Source organism: Bos grunniens, chromosome 10 (assembly GCF_055505025.1).
Source record: "Bos grunniens cultivar Pamir isolate PY7600 chromosome 10, Bosgru_T2T1.0, whole genome shotgun sequence".
In the NCBI taxonomy this organism is placed as follows: domain Eukaryota; kingdom Metazoa; phylum Chordata; class Mammalia; order Artiodactyla; family Bovidae; genus Bos; species Bos grunniens.
The window spans coordinates 59640219-59649514 of NC_141174.1; the positions used below are offsets into that span (position 1 = coordinate 59640219).

General features: G+C 43.3%; 1 protein-coding gene across 3 annotated transcripts in view; it reads left to right on the forward strand.

Annotated features, from left to right (window-relative positions):
• The window catches only part of PYGL (glycogen phosphorylase L), a 54426-nt gene that overhangs the window by 31075 nt on the left and 14055 nt on the right, over nt 1-9296 (forward strand). For 2 of the 3 annotated variants that reach the window (XM_086321557.1, XM_086321559.1), the window contains exons 12-20: nt 276-390; nt 1175-1276; nt 1428-1575; nt 1680-1738; nt 1841-1982; nt 4585-4792; nt 5709-5843; nt 6283-6349; nt 9118-9290. In XM_086321557.1, the coding sequence (XP_086177683.1) occupies nt 276-390; nt 1175-1276; nt 1428-1575; nt 1680-1738; nt 1841-1982; nt 4585-4792; nt 5709-5843; nt 6283-6349; nt 9118-9290 (1149 nt within the window). The remainder of the gene's footprint in view (nt 1-275; nt 391-1174; nt 1277-1427; nt 1576-1679; nt 1739-1840; nt 1983-4584; nt 4793-5708; nt 5844-6282; nt 6350-9117; nt 9291-9296) is intronic. The other variant, XM_086321560.1, reaches the window with a different exon arrangement.

Below are 9296 nucleotides of genomic sequence, written 5' to 3' on the forward strand. Positions count from 1 at the left end.
CAAAAAAAAAACTATTCTGCTCAAAAGTCTGATATATATGTCAGTGCCAGGAAATCATATGGGGGTGATTTAGATTTTTTTCTTGTCATTATTTTGAATTGCAAATGGATTTCTTTTTAGAATGACAGCCATAGCTGTTGTCAGCCCCTCCCTACACTTTTGTTTAATCTTTCTAAGATTAAATGTAATTTATCTGCTTCTTAAATGTAACTCATCCTGCATGCAGGAACCTGCCATTCCAGCCAAGTTCAGTGATGTGTCTCTTCTGTCTCCAGATTCAAGGACTTTAGTGAGCTAGAACCAGACAAGTTTCAGAATAAAACCAATGGGATCACTCCAAGGCGCTGGCTCTTACTCTGCAACCCGGGGCTGGCAGAGTTAATAGCAGAGGTAAGGGGGAAGTGCTGAGGGGAAGCCGGGCATGACTGGAATGTGGGAGGCAGGGAGCACAGTTACAATTTGCTAATCCAGTCTGTAGCAGGGCTGGCGTCAGGCGCAAGCCAGCAACTTGTGCAGCCCCACGTGCCCTGTGCTTGGTTTCATTTTCCGCTGTAGCCATCTTAAAATTCTTAATTTCAGAAAAGGAAGCCCCACACATTATGTAGCTAGCCCTGGTTAACAGTACTCATATGACACACAGGTGGTACCCCTACTTAATAAGAGGATAACAAAGATCATATAAATGACTAGCAGAACCTGAGTTTTTGTCACCCTTTTTTGTAGATTTTCTGTTTTTAACACTTAGTACCACTGAAACTAATGGGTTTTCCCGGTAGCTCAGTGGCAAAGAATCCACCTGCTAATGCAGGAGACATGGTTTCCGTCCCTGGGTCAGGAAGATCCCCTGAAGGAGGAATAGCAACCCACTCCAGTTTTCTTGCCTGGGAAATCTCATGGACAGAGAAGCCTGGCAGACTACAATCCATGGGGTCCACAAAGAGGCAGACGCAACTGAGTGACTAAACAACAAAACCACTGAAACCACACGTGAGGGACTAGCCAGTGTTCTTCCCACACAGCATCTCTAGCATCTTCTGTGAGTGAAGCCTTTCTCCATGTGTGGGGTGTAGATGTGTTTTAGGAACGTGAGCACCCACCACAGATGGACAGAAACTGCTCGTGTGGGTTTGACAGCCCTCTCTGATTAAAGTCACCTTTTGCTTTAAACTGAAAGAAAATTGGGGAGGACTACGTGAAGGACTTGAGCCAGCTGACGAAGCTGAACAGCTTCCTGGGCGACGACATCTTCCTCCGCGAGATCTCCAACGTGAAGCAGGTGAGGCTTCCCCACACGGATTCTTTCCTGGGCACTGGCTTGGAGGGTTTATGCTCCAGTGTTTAAAAGCAGACCACCACCACCACCACCACCCCCTGCACCGGTTCCTTCTGAGTCTCAAGGGCTCTGACCCCATGCTCTGTCTCAACAGGAGAACAAGCTGAAGTTTTCTCAGTTCCTGGAGAAGGAGTACAAAGTGAAGATCAACCCGTCCTCCATGTTCGACGTGCAGGTGAAGCGGATCCACGAGTACAAGCGACAGCTCCTGAACTGCCTGCACGTGGTCACCATGTACAACCGTGAGTTGCCCTTGCGGCCCCCAGCCAGCCCCCCGGAGGTGCAGGTCTCAGCACCCCTGCTGTCCACCGTCATCGATTCCATCCCCTATCTCCATCTTTTTCAGGCATTAAGAAAGACCCAAAGAAGCTATTCGTGCCCAGAACAGTTATAATCGGTGGCAAAGTAAGTTTGATTCTCTTCCCTGGGGACATGGGGGCTCTCCTCTCTTGCTGTTTCTCCACTTTCTCATGCCTGCCTTCTCATATGTCCACACTCTTCCCCAAGGCTGCCCCTGGATACTACATGGCCAAACTTATCATAAAGCTGATCACATCAGTGGCAGAGGTGGTGAACAATGACCCTGTGGTTGGAAGCAAGTTGAAACTCATCTTCCTGGAAAACTACAGAGTGTCTCTTGCGGAAAAAGGTAGTGCGGTCCTCACAAACCATGGGGGCCGGGCCACGGTCTAGGGATGGATTACATACTACAGGAAAATGGAGCCGCTGGCCTCGGGAGCCAGCAACTTAGAATAGAAGGTGCCATTCTTAGGCAGAATAAGACCCTAGGCTAAGAATGTTTAAGGTGGCCCAGTTGACACTGAGGTGAGTGTTCCCAGAGTCCACATCAGAGGTTACATTTGCAAGCATATTTTATTCCCTGCTGGTCAAAGCTGGATGCTGGAGGAGGTGGACCTGAGGTTTTGATAAAGTAGACTGTGCTCTACAAAAGAAAAAAAGAGATCTTCAGTTCCCAACCCCCGTTTTGCAGTAGAACACCAATTCCCCAGTCCCCAGGTATTGTTCTGGTAACTTCTTGGGCTGTCATTTGTCCAGGTGGCAGCAGGCAATGCAGACACATGTCAGGCTGCCAAAGCCCTAAGTTTAGATGTGCCTCAGATAGGCACTCAGAGCAAGCATGGCATCCCCACCTGGGGACAGCCCGACTGGCAAGAAGCCAGCATCCCTTTCTCTTCCACTGGGACCTTTACTTGTTTGCATCATGAAGCATCATCCACATGCAGGTGCCAACTGTGTGTTTACCCTTTTCCCAAAGTCAAAAGGGACCTTTCTCTTTTTGAGGTGTTTTTGGGTCCTCTGATATTACAATTTAAGAACTGTCTGCATAAAGAACAAAGAGCCATTCTTATGGATGCAAATGAAGATATATCTAATCCACAACTAAGCTCGAAAAGCCCTATGCTTTGTTTTGGGTGGGTGGGGAGGATGCCGCAGGCAGTATTTCTGTGTGCATCAAGCCACAGGTATGCCTCACTTGCCTGTGGTTTATTTCCCTGCAGTCAAAGCGGAAGTAAGATGTAGAACATGACACAATCCAATTTCCTCAGATGCTAAAGGAGAGATTCTGAATTTTAAGGATCAAGAAAGAGAAGTTTCAATATTCATTTCATAAAGTTATCAAATAGAAGAAATAAAACCTTAACAGAAGCTGAATGGAAGAAGGGGGAGAAGTGTAGGGTTGATGAAAAATTAATCAATCAATCCAAGAAAGAAGTGGAAAATTTTATTCAAGCCAAATTGAGGATTATAACCCAGGAACTGCAGATCAGAAAGCTCTGAGAACTGTTCCACCCATTAGAAGTCAAAGCAGTTCTATAAATTTTTTTTGAGACAGAGCTCTACACTAAATGTGTAAACTGACAGTTTACACAATCCAGATCTGCCAAGTACAAAGTAGTAGGTCATCGGGTCCTAACAAGATCAAGAAGGAATGTTATCTTTTAAGGAGCTGTCTTGTTGGTGCTAGGAGCATGTTGCTCTTTATGGGGATATTTCTTTTTATTTTTTAATTTATTTATTTTTTAATTGAAGGGCGTTTGCCTTACAGAATTTTGTGGTTTTCTGCCGTATATCAACAAGAATCAGCCATAGGTACATCCATGTCCCCTCCCTCCCGAACCTCCCTCTCCTCTCCCTCCCCATCCCACCCTTCTAGATTGTCACAGAGCCCGTGTTTGAGTTCCTTGAGATGTACAGCAAATTCCCATTGGCTATCTATTTTACATATGGTAATGTAAGTTTCCATGTTACTCTCTCCATACATCTCACCCTCTCCTCCCCTCTCCCCATGTCCATAAGTCTATTCTCTATGTCTGTTTCTCCATTGCTGCCCTGCAAATAAATTCATCAGAACCATCTTTCTAGATACCATATATATACATTAGTATGTGATATTTATCTTTCTCTTTCTGACTTCACTCTGTATAATAGGTTCTAGGTTCATCCACCTCATTAGAACTGACTCAAATGTGTTCCTTTTTATGGCTGAGTTATACTCCATTGTGTATATGCACCACAACTTTATTATTCATCTTTCAATGGACATCTGGGTTGCTTCCATGTTCTAGCTATTGTAAATAGTGCTGCAATGAACATTGGGGTATGTGTATCTTTTTCAGTTTTGGTTTCCTCAGGGTATATGCCTTGGAGTGGGGTTGCTGGATCATATGGTGGTTTTAGTCCTAGTTTTTTTAAGGAATCTCCATACTGTCTTCCATAGTGGCTGTATCAATTTACATTCTATGGGGATATTTCTGCTGATGGAGAGGGTTGGTCCATGCATAATCCAAGATGCACAATGCACAGTAGAGGGGAGAGAGGAGACCAAAAGGCAGAAAAAATTTTTTCTTGTTTAAATTTTTCTTGTCTTGCCATAAAATAGAATTTTATTTCACAGTAGTGTCAACTTTTGTAGCAGAGAGACAATGTGAAAGTGTGTTAGTCACTCGTGTCTGACTCTGTGACCCCATGGACTGGAAGTACAATATAACCATACACCTTTTTAGCATTGTGGCCATAACCACCAAGATAACACATCAGAAGTGGGCAAGAGTGGCTGCTAGAGTTGACGGGAAGTATGAGATCCATCCTACACCATTTGAATATTTATCTTAATGTGCATGTTCTACTTTAATGATCAAAACAAACCAGCTAGATGAATGCTTAGATACTGTATAAGCAGATCCAGAGAGACAGAACCACTCATTCTATTACTAACGCCTTGCTTGCAGTCATTCCAGCCACAGATCTGTCGGAGCAGATTTCCACTGCAGGCACCGAAGCCTCAGGGACAGGCAACATGAAGTTCATGCTGAATGGGGCCCTGACCATTGGGACCATGGATGGGGCCAACGTGGAAATGGCTGAGGAAGCCGGGGAAGAGAACCTGTTCATCTTTGGCATGAGAATAGAGGACGTGGCTGCTTTGGACAAGAAAGGGTGAGAGAGCAGTCCTGCTTGTTGAGCATGTATCCCCCCAGGAGGCTGCCTCCCCCACCCAGGTGTCCCATCAAGTTGGGTCACATGGGACATGGCGGCAGAACATCTCCTATAAGTCAGGGGACCTTCCTGACTGCAGATTAAGTCTTTGCCCAGCATGTGAAAGCTAAAGGAGCTTGGGCACAGGTATACAGGCTCCTTGCTATTTGCTACCAGCTGTGGCAAGGCTGGCCTTGTGAGCTACTCACTTTGCCCTCATCTGTGATTTTTACTTTGATCAAAAAATTGAACCAGTGTGGAGTTGAAGTTTTGCCTATAATTTAACCATCTAGTGTTCCTTTAAGGTCTCTAAGAGATGGACTAAAAGGCAGTAGAGAATAGGCCTGGTTGTATAGAAGCACCCAGAATACTTGTTCCACTAAGTATCTGGATAAGTTTATTAACCTGGATTCAAATGAGAAGTAAAGAAAGAGTGCTGCACAAAGGAACCACGGGAATCACAAAATTTGGAGGAGGTCAAATGTACTTCCCAGCCCTTGGAAGTAAACTTTTGCCCAGTGGCAACATATCTGGGGATCTGTGGGTCCAAAAAGCACCTGCTTGTTTAGAGTCATAAAGTCTGTTTGAAATGAATCTTACTGTATTTACCAGATTAGACTATTGCTGTGTGATTAGGATTTTTATTATCTATTGTCCTTAGTGTCTTGGTTACAAGGAACTAATCAAATTTAGTGGGGGGAAAAATATCAGGATCTAGTTAAATATTATTTATACTTATACTCCTGTTGAACTCTATGACTTTAAATGCCAGTATTTTTGAATGCCTTTTTCACAACTAATGTACCATCTAGTGTGCTGTTAATCACAAACACTAACAGAATCTTTTCTTACTATTGCCCCACCCGCTACCCCACAGGTATGAGGCAAAAGAATATTATGAGGCACTTCCAGAGCTGAAGTTGGCCATTGATCAAATTGACAAGGGCTTTTTTTCTCCCAAGCAGCCTGACCTCTTCAAAGACTTAGTCAACATGCTGTTTTATCATGACAGGTGAGTTCCCATAAGAAGATGGTGCTACTTGGGCCATGGAAAAAGGTTGAGAACATCTTAAATCAACTATAACATAACCACGTAGATTAGCATAGATTTGCGATCTGATAAGCTAATTTAGGCTTAGAAAGAAAAAGTAGGTATTCTCCACTAACAATGCTAGGAAGACTTAAGAATAAGATCCACAAATCTGGTATTCCTTTTCTCCTTCCTCTGGTGTACCCAGCTTTCAAAGGCATCCATGTGATAACATTCTTACTTGTGGAAAGACCCATAGAAAGGTTGAGGGCTGGTTGAAACCCTTACGAATAGAAATATCAGACTGGTAAGCTAGCCATGCCTATCATTAAGCAAAAGAGAATTTTAAATGGAATCTGAACACACATCTGTTAATGAAGCTTTTTGATGCTTTGTTTTTTCCTTTTAATCACAAAAACAGGTTTAAAGTTTTTGCAGACTATGAAGCCTACGTCAAATGTCAAGAAAAAGTCAGCCAGCTGTACATGGTGAGTTCATGGCTGAGACTTACAAACGATGCCAGTTTCCTACCGTTCATTAAAATTTTAGTTTCTTTTTCTAAATAACAGGGCCCCACTAACCAATCAAAAAAGGGAAGTGAGGCAGCAATGTTGGTTTTTCAGATAAAAACTGGACTGTTCCCAAGTTCAGGCAAAGGTTGGGATTTGACATTTCAGTAGCAGTTGTTAAATTTTTTTAATATCCAAATAAGAAGTCACAAATTATTCAGTATTTATTGAGCACCCACCATGTAGCAAGCATGTCCTAGAAACTAAAGAGTATAAAGCCAAGTTAAATACTCACTTTACCCACTCATTTATTCAGCAGAGAGACACCAGTGCCTCCTCCAAGGCAGGCACCGTGCTGAGCACTGAGACCCAGCAGGGACAAAGCCATGGCCCCTCAAGGAGCCTTCTTGGTGCCAGGGCTCTTAAGCAGAAGCACATCAGAGTCACCAGGCAGTTTTTTCAAAGTACAGATGCCCACTGCCCTCTGAGGGATTCTGACCCAGTAGTGGGTAGAATCACCATCAGCATTTGAAAAATCTGCTAAAGGGATTCTTAGACTGAGCCTTAGAATACTAGAGGGTATCTGAAAGTTGCAAAATAAGTACCTCTCCTGGACTATCCATGGAGTGGTGCTATATGAACAGAATATAAATGGACAGAAAGCCGGGGGGGGTTCATATTTGAATTTTTTTTTTTAAAAAGGAATGAAACAAGAAAGACTATACTAAGGAAGAGAGAGATGGAGGGAGGGAGGGAAAGAAAAGAGAAAAAGGCTAGAACCATGTGAGGAACCCTCCATATGCAAAATCATGCATCTTTACCAAGTAGCCCAACCCTCTAGGTACATTTGGTAAATATATGGAACCAGGATCATCTCTGATAGGAAAGACTTTCAGTGAACTGCAGAAACCACAGAAGAATAGATACAGGAGCAAGCTGGCCCTGTGCCAAGACTCCAGCGCTGGCTTCTTGCCCACACAGTCCCCATTTCTGCTCCCCAGCTAGAAAGCCATTATATAGCAGAACCATGGAAATTCATACAATCTCCACCTCCTGCCCTTTGGACATATCAGTAACTACTTACAACAGAAACCTACTTCACTGACATTTCTATTTCTTTTCCAAAGCCAGGTGACAAGGAGGTTCCTACAGTCATCCCAGATATCCCACTGGGGTGTTAAAATAGGATCATTCAAGGCCCATACTGCTTTACAGCATATCCCAGTCCCCCTAAAGTGTATAGAAGCCAATTTTACACGCTGCCCAAGCAGAGGCAGTGCTGGAGTTAAGCGGAGGAGCTCACTTCTGGCTCCTGGAACACTGGCAAAAGCAGCCACACACGGCCTCTGGGAACGCAGACAGAGAAGGAGAATGGCCACCTCCAGCTTATTCCTCTTGCCCTCAACCCATGCTCATGTGTAGAAAGAATGTTGAGGGAAAGAAGTAGAAGTGAAACAGAGCAGGAGAGGAAACTATACATGAGCGCAAGCACAAATGTGAATGTGGGTTTTACACAGTAGTCCCTTCTGTTAAAATGATGGCCCTGATCCAAGGGATGCCCACCTAGAGGCCCAGCATTCCACTCCACCTTTCTTCTTCATTAGTGCAAATTGCAGCGTTTACTCTTAACAATAATTGCATTGTTGAGGTATAGAAAACATGGCCTATGTGGTTGGGAAGTCTAGTCATTATCCCCTTAGATAAAGAACATGAAAAAAGGAAGCATTTATTCTCTTCTTATTTTAGTAAGTTTCCAAAGTGTGAATAATTTCAGACTCACAGTTTTAGTTTTTGTTTTAAATGCTTTTAATGCATTGCTGTCTTTTTCAAATAATATTCTAGTCATTGCCATTGAACTCCTTCTTAGAGTCCTTTACAAAATCACGAGGCTATAAAATAAATAGCTTATATTTTTTTACATAAAATTATGAAAGATGTATTTTATTTAGATATATAGTCATATATTTTTTATTTAAGATAAAACCTTAATTGGTCCTGTTTTAAAACCCCAGTGGAGTATCTGGGATTCAATGTAAACCTATTAGAGAATCTACCTTCAGAAAAAAATGAGGAGAGAGAAGTCAGTGAATAAAGTCTCCTATGGGATTGTTTGTCTGTGTGACAGCTAACATTCCAAAGTAGTGTTTCTTGAGCTCTGACCATGAGCCACAGGGTAAATTTCTTATATGGCATCTAGCAGACAATGGAAGTTAGTCCCTTCCTTTCCCGTGTAGTTTAAAGGAAGCTGAGATATCTTCATTCAAAATGAAGATGGGAAATACAGCTTACATGCCAGAACATTGTAACTATGGCAGAAATTACCAATTAAGGCTTCTCTGAGAGTGAAAAATACTTTCTTTTTCATTTTAGAGAAATATGATCTTAAATACCCTAGAGGGCATGGCAACCCACTCCAGTATTCTTGCCCGGAGAGCCCCATGGACAAAGGAGCCTGGCAGGCTATGGTCCATAGGGTTGCAAAGAGTTGGACACGACTGAAGCAACTTAGCACAGCACAACACTCTTAAATAGGAGAATAGCACAGGCTGCCTATCCAGCTCCCAACTGAGAAACAAATGTACTTGTGATTCATTACAGTTTGCTCCTGTCATTTCCCCTGAATTATACTTGGATGTACTTGGCCTGGCATCTGTCACACAGCTTGGTGTGATGTGCTGGCCTGGCGTCTGTCACACAGCTTGGTGTGCACTCAGGCCCTGGGCCTTAGATGCATGTGTCATTTACAGAATCCAAAGGCCTGGAACATCATGGTCCTCAAAAATATAGCCGCCTCGGGGAAATTCTCCAGTGACCGAACGATTAAGGAGTATGCCCGGGACATCTGGAACATGGAGCCTTCTGACATAAAGATTTCCTTGTCCAGTGACCCCAGCGGTGGGGCAAACAAAGCCAATGGAAAGTAAGT